This window comes from Apus apus, chromosome 1 (genome assembly GCF_020740795.1).
Source record: "Apus apus isolate bApuApu2 chromosome 1, bApuApu2.pri.cur, whole genome shotgun sequence".
NCBI lineage: Eukaryota > Metazoa > Chordata > Aves > Apodiformes > Apodidae > Apus > Apus apus.
In genome coordinates, this window is record NC_067282.1 from 20,770,487 (window position 1) to 20,786,049 (window position 15,563).

At 40.1% G+C, this 15,563-nt stretch overlaps 1 protein-coding gene across 5 annotated transcripts in view; it reads left to right on the forward strand.

The window, feature by feature from the left end:
• The window catches only part of CDK8 (cyclin dependent kinase 8), a 79,832-nt gene that overhangs the window by 22,229 nt on the left and 42,040 nt on the right, over positions 1–15,563 (forward strand). For all 5 annotated transcript variants that reach the window (XR_007889359.1, XR_007889360.1, XM_051617934.1 and 2 more), the window contains exon 2: positions 6,055–6,130. Coding sequence is in view for 3 of the 5 variants with exons in the window: in XM_051617934.1 (XP_051473894.1) it covers positions 6,055–6,130 (76 nt within the window). In the remaining 2 variants the exon portion in view is untranslated. The remainder of the gene's footprint in view (positions 1–6,054; positions 6,131–15,563) is intronic.

Below are 15,563 nucleotides of genomic sequence, written 5' to 3' on the forward strand. Positions count from 1 at the left end.
TGTTCCCTCATCCAGGTCGCTGATGAAAATATTGAATAGTACCGACCCCTGAGGGACTCTGCTAGTCACAGACCTCCAACTAGATTCTGTCTGAACTCTCTGACTTCTTCCTTTCAACCAGTTCTTGATCCACCTCACTACCTGACCCTCAAGAGCATGCTTCCTCAGTTTATCTGTGAGGATGCTGTGGGAGACAGTGTCAAATGCTTGGGGGAGGAGGCAGGGAATAACATCACAAAGTGAAAATGCCAGGGTTCCTATATGTCATAATTTGCTGTCATAAGTGTTTTCATATTTTAGCCTATACCTCTGTGTTTTGCTATGTTCTCCTTCCATCTCAAATCTACATGTGGAGTAAGTCCGTGTCAAATTTTAGTAAAATGCATAGGGGAGGAAGGACAAAGGAAACTAGTAAGAATACCACAGTTTCTCTCCATGTTATCTTTATTTTAATGTGTAGTATTTGTAAGTAAGCTATTATAAAACCTCTGATTCATCTATTTCCTTTCTTAATGCTCTGCTAGCTAATAAAGCTTTAATATTTTTTGCTTACCTGGCTACTATAGCTCCTGTCTGTATTTTGCTGTTAATAGTGAAGATGAGATACTACTCAGGGCTTGGAGTTACTCAGTGTTCATCTAAGTGAGTTGTTCAAAGCTAAGGTGCTCTACTGCACAAACTCGTTTTCAGCTGGTAAAATCAAAATGCTGGTTTTAATGTCTTCAGAGAATTTTGAGTTAGTGCTGCGGAGGCTGAATCACTCCAGCAGTAGTGTGACAGTTGTACTGACTCAGGATGTGTTACATTCACTACTATTGATGTTAATGGAATTCTTAAGGGTAGAATTAAAACAAAACCAAAACCAAAACCAACTCGTGTTTTATTGGTAAGCTTATATTTTAATTATCAGGATTTTCATATTCTTTAGGGAGTAAGAACCATAAATTATTAACAGATTCCTTAGACTTTTCTGTAGAAAAGATGCTGCATTTACAGTTCCCTGTGATAGTTGTAAACCTGTAGAGCCTGTTCCCCTCAGAAGTTTAACTGTGGTTCAATTTTGTTTCCTTGTTTATAATGACAAAACTGTTTCTAAATTGTGACCAGCTAATTTTGAATTTGAGATATTTTTTCAACTGTAATATAAATTTAGAATTATGACTACTGATTTTAAGGTTTAGGTACTTTATTGTGCTGTTTTTACTACTCAATTGAATTTTAAACTAATCAAATGAACTGAATAAAGGTTATATTGTAACACTATGCAAATTCATTTCTACAGAATTTATTATGTGTGAGATGAAATACTGGGGTTTTTTAACTGTCTTTTATGGAATAAGCCTCCTTTTTATCTATGTGTAGGGTGTTTTTTCTCACTTGCTGAACAGATTTGTGCTTAAAGTATCCTTCTAAATGAGGAGTATAAATACCAGGCATTTTAATACTGAAGCTTTGCCATGTGCTCACATCTAGCAGGCATCTGTTCCTACTAATTTGGATATATTTTTTATTCAGATAAACTGAATGTTTCTCATGATGCCATTGCACTTCCAAATTTAGTAGAACTTAAAGTAATATTAGGGCATCCTGAAGCATTAAAGATGGCATTTTTTGTTTTAGTTTATTCCAGCTGTAAGAACAAAACTAGATTTGTTTTTGTCATTAAGTGATGTTGCAGCTACCCAGCTTTTTCAGGCTTTTGCCTCTGATGTTAGTGTTTTCCCTCTTGAGCAAATGACAACAAGGTTGTGTAGTTTGCCTGTGAATGCAATAAACTCAGCTATTCCCAGCAGCTGTGTACCACAAGTTCTCTTACTGCTCCCACAACTGACTGTTACTGGCAGGGAGTATTACGGTGTTGAAGAGGCAAGCACTTAGTGCAGGAACATATGAATATATTAGTATGAAAATAAGTTTGCAGACTGACCAGGTTTCAAAGCCTGCTATTAGGTGGAGGATTTGTGAAAGTTACTTAATGCCTCATTACCAGGTAGCAAACTGGACAGGACCTTTCAACAGATAAATTTGCTTGAATTATGCATTGTCTTACTTTACCCTTTATAAGTTCATAACTTAAGTTGATAAGTGGCTGATGCTAGTGCTCAATTAGCTGTGGAAGATGTTGATAAACAGTTTTTTTTTTTTCTTTTTTTCTTATTTTTTGCTTTTCTTTTCACTGAACATGTCTTTAAAGAAGGAAATTCCCCATATCCAAAACATGCAGAAGGCAAGTGTTATGATGTAAACAGGCTATGGGCAAAATATTTTTGGAAGTTGCTTAAACTAAGCTTGATTATTCTGGCCTTTTGTGTTACCAGCTCAGTGTAGAACAAATGTTAGAGAGGGTTAGAAATTGTTTTATTACTTTGTATCTGAACTGTGCATGCACAGGTCAGAAGATTTAAGCCTTGAAGTCTGGTTATTTTTCAGATTCTGGAGGAGAGGGTAGTGTGGTGCTAAAATGTGGTTGGTCCCTATGTTGCAGTTTCTTTTCCTTCTTTTCACCATGCTTAGATTTCCTCTAAACTGCTTGGGTGGGTTGAGGACAGGGCAGAGGCCACTTGCTCTCTGAGTTCCTTCATGCAGTGCCTGCGCAGAGCAAAGGAGCAAGTGGTTAATTCCCCCACAGCGCTGGGTTGCTGTAAGGGCAGAGCAAGGCTGGGCATGGGGTCTCTGGATCTCAGTTCTTTAGGTACCTCTTAATGTGAGAAGATGAATTTTCAGAGACTTCTTATTCATTGTTTTGAGGAGACTTAATGGAAGTGTGGCCAGCAGGTGGAGAGAGGTGACTCTGCCCTTCTACTCTGTGCTTGTGAGTCCCCCACCTGGAGTACTTTGTCCAGCTCTGGAGTCCCCGACAAAAGAAGGACATAGAGCTCTTGGAGTGAGTCCAGAGGAGGGCCACGATGATCAGAGGCCTTGGAATACCTTTCCTATGAAGACAGGCTGAGAGAGTTGAGGCTATTCAGCCTGAAGAAGGGAAGAGTCTGAAGAGATCTTATAGCAGCCTTCCAGTACCTGACGGGGGCCTACAGGAAAGCTGGGGAGGGGCTTTTCACCAGGATGTGTAGTGATAGGATGAGGGGTAATGCTTTTAAGCTGGGAGTGGGTAGATTTAGATTAGACATTAGGAAGAAATTTGTGACTGTAAGGGTGGTGAGACACAGAGACAGGCTGCGCAGAGAAGTTGTGGATAGCTCAACCCTGAAAGTGTTCAGTGCCAGTTTGGTTGGGGCTTTAAGCAACCTGGTCTAGTGGGAGGAGTTCCTGCCCATGTGGGGGTGTTGGAACCCAAACCGTTCTGTGAAATGGTATGTTCTTAAACCATGCTGTCAAATTTCAGTATTAAAGCAATGGTTGTAAAAGAGTTGACATATGCAACTGGAAGTGTGTTCTTCCAGTTTTCTTCTATGACAGAGTTGAAGTATTTTTTTTCTAAAAATTTCCAGAGAAAGTCTGCCATCTGGTATGGAAAATTTTAGTCCAGACTTAATTTGGCAAAAACTTGATCAATTAAAAATAGTAATAGGATCTTAAATGCAAGACGGGCTTCATTGTAGACAGTGCTACCAGAAATGCTTGTAACAATACCAGTTGTATGGTAGTACTTCTTGTTATGCTGAATTCACCTTCAAGTACCTGAAATCTAAGCAGATAAGCAACAGGACAGTGATTATAACCTTTGGTCTGACCCGTTTGCTCCATATTTTGTCCCTGCTAATGTTCGTAACGGTAGCAGTTGTGTGGTAGCACTTGTCATGAAAAAGGATCTCTCCAAACACCTCAAAGACTAAGTAGATGAGCACAAAGGGGAATGAGAATAACCTCTGGTCCAATGCATTTTTCTTCATGTTTGTGTCCAGTAATGGCCATGAGCCATTGCTAGCTAAGGCAGATAGAAGGTAAGATGATTTTTAGCTGAGAAAATTTCCCTGTATCTATCAGCAGCATAGAAAGTCTCTATGCTGGAAACCAGATTACGGTTATGTTCAGTAGTTTCTCATGGAGTGGTCTGTAACTTCCCACGTAACTCACCACAAATTTTTCTTATTTGTTTTGAAATCTATTTATACTTTTGTTCCCTATAATATTGTGTCATCACGAGTTGTGCAGTTCAGCTTAGTACCCTAATGGTTTCTTGTTTTCAGGCTTCATGCAACTTATTTTTCTCTAAAGTGAGAAACAGAGGATTGTTGTTGCCTATCCCCACCTTGTTTTGTCCATGTAGAGAGGCCGAGAAAACTGGGGTTATTCAGCCTTGAGAAAAGAAGTCTTAGGGGAGACCTTATTGCCGTGTTCCAGTACTTAAAGGGTGACTGCCAAGAAGATGGAGACTCCCTATTTACAAATATAATAAATACAAGGGGTAATGGGCACAAGTTGCTCCTGGGGAGATTCTAATTGGACATGAGGTAGATATTTCACCATGAAGATGGTCAAGCATTGGAATAGTCTCCCAAGGGAAGTGGTAGATTCCCCCACATGGGACAGTTTTAAGTCTCAGCTTGACAGGGTGTTAAGCCATCTAATATAAACTATAGTAGTACCTAGAAAGGTTGGACCAGATGGTCCTTGAGGTCCCGTCCAGCCTGGCATTCTATGATTCTGTGTATGAATTTGTGCTCAGCATTTACTCCTTCTCTTCCAGACAAGGAGGTTTTAGGTTTTTTTCATATGGAGGCTTTCTAATGCCTTGTGTTGTTGTGCTCCCTAGGTTTTTGGTGTGGTTTTTTTTTTTTTTTTCCTGTTTGTGATAGATCCTGTATCTTTTTCCTCTTTTATCCTACTGAATCCACGTAATTGCCGTCTTACTGAAATGTGCTCTCTCCCACTTGCTGTTTCATTCTTTCTGCTCAATAACTGTGTTCAGATTTTGTCCATTAATCTCCCACTTTTTCTCTCTTTGCTGTTTTGAAAGGTTATTGCTTACAGTGGGTTGCCTTTGAACCTTATGAAAAAATCTATTAGGCAGACCTGGTACTTTGAGGCATTAAATAAGTAGTGATGAATAGGGGAAAGTGTATGTTTCAGGTAGGAATGCAGCAATTCAAAGCCACGCAAATTTTTCTCGAGAGCCGGTGGAAACAAGTGCTTATATTTTAATAGCTTAACTACAGTTTTGTTTTATTTGCCTTTAGGATGTTTGAATTGAAGCTTTTTCAGGCTGGCTCTTCACAGCTGTGAAAGCTGGTTTCATTAAAAATTAATAAGGATTTTTATGTAACCTGGAGATTTGGGGCTTATAGAAGTACTCCAAATATTGAAGGCAATACTGTTAAATGCCATGTCCCCCAGAAGTGCTGAGGATGCCAGACACAGGTGGAAAGGTCGTGCACTCCACCTCTTTGAAGTCTGAGCTCTTTGAGGCTGAGGATGGCCGAGAGGTCAATGTCTTCTTTGCTGCAATGTATCTCTTCTTAATTTTGCTTTTGGTAGCTGGAATCATTAATAGGCTTGCATTTTAAATAAATGACTATAAGGTATATGCTAGTTAAAGTATGGGTGGTGGTGTTTTTAAGTGTTATACATGTTTAAAGCTGAACAAACATTTCTCTGGGTTATTCAGCTTGCACAGATATCTTGTGATATTTTATTAATCTTGGTAGTTTTATTAGTTTGGTAGGAACAAAATTTTAGGGCACTTTTTGTGACCTAGAGGAAGGAAAAGATGTGATGCTGCTTCTGGGCTACTAAAGAATTCATTAAAATATAGTGAAGACTTACTGTGTCCCAGAGTAATGTATTTATGGGAGCTGTAGTCCTAGCTGGATTTAATTCTAGTTGGTACTAAATGTTTGCATTGTTTTCTTCTTAATAAGAGAAGGAAGGAATGAAAGGAATGTTGGTAATTGCAGTAAAAACCCCACCCTCTATGTAGTGAAGGGCAAATTTATATTTTAGCTTTATCAAGCTTACAGTTTAGGTGGGTATCCAGCCATTAAAATAAGATGCAGAATTTGTATTAATTAGAAACTGTCCTTTGAATGGTGGTAAAGAGCTCACTTTGAATTCATGGTGCAATTTTTAAAAAAAACTTATTTTCTTCTTTCACAGGAAAGATGATAAAGATTATGCTTTAAAGCAAATAGAAGGTACTGGAATTTCTATGTCTGCATGCAGAGAAATAGCAGTAAGTAACATTAGTTCTTTCTACTAGTAAACAGACTTATTAATATTGATTTGAGTGCATGCTGGTTTTTGTTTCCTGAATTATGTTTTTCTACCATGGGTGCTATATTTTTATCATGGAGGTATAAAATAAGTACATGTGTCATGGAAGATTTTGTGCACCTGTTATGTTTGCTGTCTAAAAAAGACTTCTTTTAAGTTACAGTTTACTGTCTGTCTTTGGACAGATTAACTTTGAAAGTGGCAGTTTAAAAACATTATTAGAGTCAGTGGCTTAAAGTACATGTTTGGCCTGATCTTTGCATTAGTACTTAGGTTATTTTCCTAAAGAGATTAGTTCTGATTGGCTCATAACAATTAAAATGTGTTAGATTCTATTTAAGTGAAGATTTCAAACTAAACTGACGTTGTTGCCTCGGAGTCTGTAATACACTCATGAATATTATTCAAGCAGTTTTTTAGGTTATTCAGTTTCATATTTGCATAATCGGTGTTCTTAGAAACTGATAAATCATGTGGTCTAGGTATGGTTTGTGACGAGCTTGCAAAGAAATACTGGTAAAACCCACACTGAAGTTTAACTCTTATGGTCATATGTTATGCTGATGCTTAGGTTTATTTTTCTTAATGTTTCAACTGGAATTGCTTACTAAAAGGATATGCACTTAACTTATGTGTATGTGGGAAGTGAATAGTTCACTTTCAGTATGTATTCCTCAAGAGTGGAAAATGAGATCCACCCCAATTTCATTTTTATTGATTGAAGTGAGTACCAGGATTTCCTACTTGATCAACTTGCAGCTGTCTTTGTAATTTCAAGCATGTTAGCCTATGAACTGAGTGAAGTGAAAAAAAGCACAAAGAATATGATTCAGGAGAAGCTCTTGTCCACTGGTTAAAGCTGAGCCTCCTTGCCATTGTGGACATCCACAGTGAACTGAAGGAACTGAAAACACAGTCTTAAATTTTGCTGATTTCAACAATTTTGGTAGAAAACTTCCAAATACTGTGGCTCCTTCAGGCTGAATGTTTTTGGGAAGTGTTAGCTACCATTTCAGAGGGATTTGGGAATTTTTTTTGTTAATCATTTTGCAGTGATTTACCTAAAGAGTTTTGAAGAGTTTATTCTGCTTGAATTTGACAGGAGAAGCTTGGCCAGTGTTAGGGAGGTGTCTCTGCTCTGGATATGACCCTGACTCTATTTCTCTCTATTGAAAGAGGACCCCTAACTTGGCTGATGGTCAGGAAGGATTTGGCCTCATTGCAGGACTTGAGGAGTGTTGTGCGGTTGTTCCTCTTGGGCAGCAAGGTCCCCAGTAGTGGTGGTGGAGGAGCAAGAAGCAAGGAGGCTTTCTCATTCCTCTGAGTTGCTGCAGCAGCACCCTTTTAATATAACAGCAGTACAATGCAGTACTCATGTGGAACAGGCTTAGTGGGGAAAGGGAGGAGAATGTACAAAGACACCAAAGATGCCAAGAAAAAAGGCACCAAGAGAAAGAGGGAAGTGGAATCCAAAAGCAAGTGTAGGGATCAAAAGAGTAACCTGAAGCACTATTTCTTGAGCTGTTGTTAACTTTGCTTCTGGTTATGCTTTCAGGCTTGCAAGTACTGATACTGTGGTTGAATTTTCCTTGAAGTTGAATTAATAATTCACCGTGGACTTCTAGGGTTGGATTATCTTTTCCTTACTGCTCTTCTGCTGTTGCTGTTTGAAGTTCATAGGAAATTTTTTTCACTGAAGTGTATTGTTAGTTTTAATTCTATTAAATAGATCTTTTTTTCCTCTTTCTAATAATTAACATTGTAAAGGGAAAAAAAGGTACCTCTTATGGAGCTGGATCAAATTGAGGATAGTAGCCATACTGTTTATATTATGTGAGTATGTGTAATGTATACATGAAAATGCTACAGAGTTAATCAGCAGTGTTGTAGCTTAAAATGTCATATGTACATCTAATTAATAAAATTATTTGTTGTCATGTAAAAAGGCTGAATGCCAGACGTTGTTACAACATGTTCTGGCCTTCCTCGGTTAAAGCATTTTGTGAGCAGGGTGGTATTAAAAGGAACCAGGATGACTTTTTTGCATAAGAGGTGAATGGATTTAATTTTCTCTGGAGAGTTCAAGCTTGTCTATATTACTCTGTGACTATGTGGAAAAAATGCAGTTTGATATAAATTCCAGTGAAACTCTCCCTTGTTTTTAAAACTTTTGTCTTGTTTGTGACAACTAACTGCAGTTTTGCACTGTTGAGTAATTTACGTGTTTTAAAAGTGCCCGTAGCCTACTCTTCTAAGACATCTATTTGATGCAGACACCTAAGCTGAAGAACAGTGTCAGATCTTGAGAAAAATAAAATCATTATTGAAATACATCAATTGCAGGGAAAGGCTTGAACTGGGTTAGGGACCTGAGTTGAAGCAGCGAACTCAATTATGGGGTGACATCAGCATATATATGTGTATGAAAGAATTCTGTGTTTCAGTACTTCCTGTAGTATGAGAACTTAGAACTCATGTTGAAGAACCTAGCTAGTCTTTCACACTCTATTAAAATTAGAGGGTTTTTTCCCCATTATTTTATGTAAAACATTTGTTTAACTGGTAGTATTAACAATTACTGTGCTAATTGTGGTAATTGAATCAGTATTTTTATTATCAAGATAGTTACAGTGTGATTATCCATCCTCATCTTACCCTGATTCATCCACCATGGTAAGTATTTGTGAATCCTGCCTCTTCCAGAACGTTAACTGAACGTTTGGCTGCTAATCTGTTGTTCTCTGCAGATTTGCGTATTGCCTGGGATATCTTTTTTTGTGATCTGTGCTTTCACTTCTGAGGATTTAAGCAGACACTGAAACTGCACACTCATCAAACTGAGAGATGGATTTGTATTAGGTGGGAGATCAGAGGGACAGAATAGTGAGAGGATGTGTGTAAAAATTTACAAAACATACAAGCCCAAACACTCGATTCTTCCTCTTCTAATTTAATCACAAGGAAGAAAGTAATTAAAGCCAATGCACCTGAAGTAGTGCAGCAAATGCTATTTCACAGTTCACAAAGCAGGAGAATTCTTCAAGGCTGTAGGAGGCTGGAGTAGTTAACTGGGCTTCAGGATTTTGAGTTGGGCAGTTTCCTATACAGGAGTCTTAGGTTTTAAAGTAATCAAGTGACTTTCTGACAGTTTTAATTAGCATTTTCCATTCAACTTTTAACAGTACCTCACTTGCCTGTGCTTCCTTGGGTTAGGGAGAAGTTGCTTGGGTTGATTATTTTTTTGTGTTTCACCTTGCATTGTTTTTTTTTGGTGGTGGTGGTTTTTTGTTTGTTTTGTTTGTTGTGTGGTTGTGTTTTGTTTTGTGGTTTTTTTTTTACTTTTTTGCAGGACTCCTATGTAGCTTTGTTTTTTGATGCCTGGTTTGGTTGACAGAAATATCCCAGGAAAGCTTGTTTGTATGTAAAAACAGCAGATAGTATTATGTGATAGCACTCAATTTTTGACTTGGCTCTGGAGAAGTGCTAGATATGGTGGCAGACACTGACGGAAGTGCTGAATGAGACAAAGCAGAGCTGGGGTGGATGATGCTGTACTCTGGCTGTCTCCTGACTGTGTAGTGTCCTTCAATCACCATAGTCGGTTGGTACAAGCTAGAACAGCCTTCAGTCTGCCTGGCTTGGGACAGAAAACTACAGAATAAGTAGCTGTCTTCTCTGATCATTTCCACTCCTAAAGTGTGCCTTGGAGGCATTTGAGCATTCCTGATGCTGATGGCATGTTAAAAATTGGAATCATTAGGAGTCATAATGTTTTCTGTGAACAGCAGTATTTGACATCCAGTATCTGTCTCAGCAGGGTTCTTCATCTTCTGACTTTCAGAGAACCTTTAGTAACACCTCTTTTAATACTTTGAATGTGTTTGCACATAAGAAGTGCTAATAAATACTGACTTGTATGTGTGATCATGTAAGACTCATTTGTGTTGGAAGCCACAGAAGTTAAAGCCAGAAATGTGCTTGCTTGTTTTTTCCCCCGCTTGAAATTTTGTATTGTCAGGCTTCTTTTTTGCAACATTCAGGACTTCAAAAATAAAAACAACAGAATAAAAGCGACAATTTCACACGTTGTATGTCTGAAGAACTGGAGTTTCAAAAATGTACTGTCAGCTTCATAATAAATTCGTAGTGAGCAGTATTGTAACTTCTTCTCTTACATTGCTTTTGTCAGCTTTCATGCTGTTTTCCTTTAAAAAATGTTCAAATGAACTTTTAACAGGTATATGGTTCTTTTTTGATACTGTGGAATATCTGACTGATGAGAATATAAAACTGTAAAATCATATTTACATTGAAAACAGATCTTGAGTCTACTGGATAGGAGTTAAGTCAACTTGGGTTTTAAGAACTTGTACTAGACTAGATGATGGTCTGGGACGATTCTGTCCAGGATTAGGACTCTAGTGTTAAGGTTCAAGGGTCTAGGTGTAAACGTCTAGATTAAATGGTCTAAGGTTAAGGTAAGGGTCTACTGTAATAAGTCTATGGTTAAGCGTCGAGGGTAAATGATCTAGCTGATGTGTTGGTGTTAGGTCATAGGCTTGACTTTATGATCTCAAAGGTCTTTTTCAGCTTTGGTGATTCTGTGATTCTAAAAAAAAAAATTTGTATTTTTTAGAAGTGTATGGATGTAGAATTGGATTAAACCTCTGGAGTCTTCATATTCTGCTCCCAATCTTGCAGACAAGCAAAGTACACTTTCAAAATTTTAGCAAACTGTAAATTAAACTTGTAAGAAAAGAAAAATCTCTGAAGGCAGTTCCTGAATCTCATTCTAATAATGACTCTATAAACATGATTCAGCCTTTAAGCCAAAAGGAATCATGACTAATTCATACTCATTTGTACTTACGATAATATTGTCAGTTACTTAGAATATCTCTTCTCTCCCTCTTTCATTTTACAGAGAGAGACTGTTTCTTTCTCTGCCTTTGTTTTGTCAGGGTATAAGGATTTTGGCTTGGCTTGTCAGTTTCCTGTTGTCCACTAGGCCCTCCCTTTCCCTGGGTGTAGGCTTGGCCTTTCTTTGCCCTGTTGCTGCTGGAATTAATCTTCCCTGAATTGGCCAGAGTTGCGCATAGCGTTTCAGGTAATGTCTCGCTACACTGCTTATAGTCATCTGTTGGAGCAGTAGTTCCCCTGGTATCTTCTGTGTTACAGGATGACTAAATCTTAATCAGTTGACTTCTGGATTGAAAATCACCTTTTTCTCCATTAAGTGCCATCTACTTTCTGTTCCAAGTCCCTATTTGCCCACTTGCCGTATTAAGGCCATGGTAGGACTATTAATACCTGATTTATTTGTTGTTCCACTTGGTGGAACTGATGCAAACCTTTTTGAAGCATGAGATGATCATTAGATTTTGAATCTAGCAAGATGACACTATAGTGGTTTTTGCTTGATGTAGTGTTTTTTCTTGATGCTGTCCATGGCTTTGTGTCCACCCAGATTTCTGTCTGTCCTAAGCTGTGGGAGAAACATGTGTTGCTTCACCCTCATGGGAAGGCAATAAGAGCAAGAAAGCTGCCTTTTCTAAAATAGCTAATGTCCTGAGACAGGACAGCAGAGAAGCTCCTTCAGGAGTTTCAGGTCACCTGGCCAATTGGTCTAGCTAGAGAGTCTGTGCTTGATTATAGGAGTAAGAGTGGTAGTATTGCAACACTAAGCAGGTTACATTTTCTGTGAACCCCAAGTAGTAGCAAGCATTGAAAGGGGGGGTGGAATGACATTGGCAGTAGAGCTAGAAATACTCACTTAGGCGAAGAGTGCAGTCTGTTGAACCTGCTCATTCAGTGTGGTGTCTTGGCTCCTGAGAAGCACCTTTAGTGGTGGAGAGCTGCAGAGGAAATGAGAGAATAACACTGGAGGAAGGAGATCATGTTCACCAAGACTGATGCTGAGTTTAGCTCATATTTTATGTGAAAGGTAAGTATTGTTAGTGTCTTTGTGCAAGAAAAGATTTGCCTTAGTCCTGCAGCACTTTGCCAGGCTGCCTTAATGCTGCAGTTGATTATTTAATCATGTCCTGTCTTACTCCACTTTGTCCCTGTTTGCGAAGCAGTTTAACAATTTTATGCATTGATAGGGTGCTTTCATGTAGTGCCTCCCCCAACAGCCTCATGGCTGTGGAATGATTATTTCTGCATTTGAAGAGGGAAATAGAGGAACCTTAGTGTGAACCCAGGACTTGCACATAGGGATGCTGTTTTCTTTGCTGTGCATTGTACAGTATTTATGAAAGTGAGGGCTAGACTAGACTGGGGCAACATGGGGTTATAAGACTTAAGTCAAACTAGATGAATCAGCGTCTTCATCAGTTGCTGATTCCTGTTTTTTTTGAAGGTGAATTGAGTGACCCTTCCTTATAAAGGGCATCTAAGCCAGCTAACGTAAGGGATGCCTTTTTCTGACTGTGGAATTGCTCTTGAATCATTGTGTGATACGCAAATAAAAAGAACAGTATCTAAGTGAGAGCCAAGTAGTTTTGGTCTCCTTTCTTTGTTTTCTATAGAACTCAACTAAAGTGGAGAGAAGCAATTAGATATCAGAGTCACTAGGCCAAAGAGTGCTATTTATGATTAGCAGGCATATACTGATGAGGATACTGTGTTTCTTGTGGTCTGCTTTGTCTCCAGTGAACTCTGGTCAGCTGTTGGACACAAGGCAAGTCATCTGGTAGGAAAGGCATGTGGCATATGGACTAGAGAAGCCTGGTTCATGGAGAGTGAGGCTGCTGGAAATGCTGTTTACAGCCCATGTAATGTGTTATCATCTGCATGAGCTCTTTCTGTCCTTGAGACAGTGTTTGAATTTGTATCACTGTCCTGGAGCATTTCAGCTTTTCCACGACAGTGATTCAGGGATCATCTGTCACCACTGCAGCAATCATTTCCTTATTTTGATGGTTTTGCTGATGTATATTAGCTGTCCTATTCACTGGGGTGCTTGTGGCTGTCTAGCTTTGACCAAACCCATCAGTTTTTTTAGGCAGACTTCAACAAAATGTAGTTAACGGTTATTCAGCATAAAAGGCAAAGACCAGCAAGAATGGTAAATGGAGCACAGAAATGCACAAGCCACAACAGCTCCTATCAGTGACCTAACAAAGGCTAGAACCTCCATAGGTCTGTAGAAGCAGGGTACAGGAGAGACGGAGGTGAGGAGATAAATACTCACACAGCTCTCCCTGGTAGCTTATTTGTGTGACCTACTAGTGAACTTGAAGCAGGCAGAACCAGTAAGCAGAAGACTGAAGTCTGGAGAGACCCAAGGCCAGAGCTGGAACCTGGATGAAAGGGCCTGATGGCATTTGCACTTGGATATACAGAATCACAGAATTTTTTCACTTGGAAGGGACCTTAAAGATCATCAAGTTCCAACCCCCCTGCATGGGCAGGGGCACTCCCACTAGAACAGGCTGCTCAGAGCCCCATCTAACCTGTCCTTGAACGCTTCCAGGGATGGAGCCCCCACAGCATCTCTGGGCAGCCTTTTCCAGTGTCTCACCACTCTTACACTGAAGAATTTATGCCTGATCTCTAACCTAAATCTCTCTTCTTTCAGCTTAAAACCATTATCCCTTGTCCTTTCACTGCAAGCCTCTGTAAAAAGACCCTCCCCAGCTTTCCTGTAGGCCTCCTTCAGGTACTGGGAGGCCACTATGAGGTCCCCTTGGAGTCTTCTCTTCTTCAGGCTGAACAACCCTAACTGCCTCAGCCTGTCCTCGTAAGAGAGGTGCTCCAGCCCTCTGATCACTTGTGTGGCCCTTCTCTGGACATGTTCCAACAGGTCCAGATCTTTCTTGTGCTGGGGGCACCATAGCTGGATGCAGTATTCTAGGTGAGGTCTCACCAGGGCAGAGTAGAGGAGTAGAATCACCTCTTGTTCTGCTGGACATGCTTCTTTTGATACAGCCCAGGATGGAGTTGGCCTTCTGGGCTGCAACTGCACGTTGGTGGCTCATGTCCAGCTTTTGATCCACTAGTACTCCCAGGTCCTTTTCCACAGGGCTGCTCTCAGGCGTGACCTCCCCCAGCCTGTATTTGTATCTTGGGTTACCTTAGCCCAGGTGCAGGATCCTGCACTTGGCCTTGTTGAACCTCATGAGGTTCACCTGGTCCCACTTCTCTAGCTTATCCAGGTCCCTCTGGATTGCATCCTGTCCCTCTGGCATATTGACTGCACCACCCAGCTTGGTGTCATCAGCAAACTTGCTGAGGGTGCTCTCATTGCCACCATCAATATTGTTAGTGAAGACATTAAACAACACCGGGCCCAGCACTGACCCCTGAGGGACACCACTTGTCACTGTTTTCTGTCTGGACTTAGAGCCATTGACCACTACCCTCTGGACACGACCATCTAGCCAGTTCCTTATCCACTGAACACTCTGCCCATCAAACTCATATCTCTCCAATTTAGTGAGAAGGATATTGTGGGGGACTGTGTCAAAGAATCATAGAATCCTAGGAGTTGGAAGGGACTTCTAAAGATCATCTAGTCCAACCCCCCTGCCAGAGCAGGGTCACCTAGAGTACATCACACAGGAAGGCGTCCAGGTGGACTTAAAATGGAACAGGAAGATGGAAAGGGGAAAATTGTTATTTTATGGAGCTCTACTAGTGTCTGCTGCTTTGATCTAGGAATAATCTGTTGTGTCTAGTGTGGGAATGTCATCAGGCCTCAGGAAATCTCATAACGCTTTGGTACAGACACGATTGCTCAACTGTCATGCAGTATTCTGGGTACTGTTAATTAATCAACATTTTTAGCATGAATTTAAGCTGTGAATTTACAGTGATTCAACAAAAAGTCCTTTGCTATAAAGACTGGTTCAATATATCCTTAAAACCTGTGGTCTCATTTGCTGTTAAGAGGCTGACTCCCAGGGTCTGGTGCTGTACTGTGTCTGGCTGGGATGCAGTTCAGCCTTAAACCTTGACACCAGAGCAGCCTGTATGGTGCTGTGCTTTGGATCTGTGACTGAGGGGTGTTGATAACTCACCACTGGTCTGGAGATTGCTGAGTGGTCTATGCTTTTTCTCCTTCCCACTCTGCCCTCCTCCCTTTGGGAATGTAGCCTTGCTGGGATTACCAGCTGGGCTGCTACTGGGATATGGGGAGTGATTGTATCACTTTGTATCACTTGTGGTGGTGGTTGTTTTGTTTTGTTTTTTTTTTTTAATTCCTCTTTCCTTCAGTTATTAAACTGTCTTACTCTCACCTGCAAATTTTCATGGTTTTTTTTGCTCTTCCTGTCCCATCCGACTGAGGAGGTGAGCAAGGGGCTGTGTGGCACTTAGCTGCTGGCTGGGGTCAGTCTGCTGCAGGTGGTCCCCACCTTTTATTGTTAAAAAATGGTAAATAAGCATTT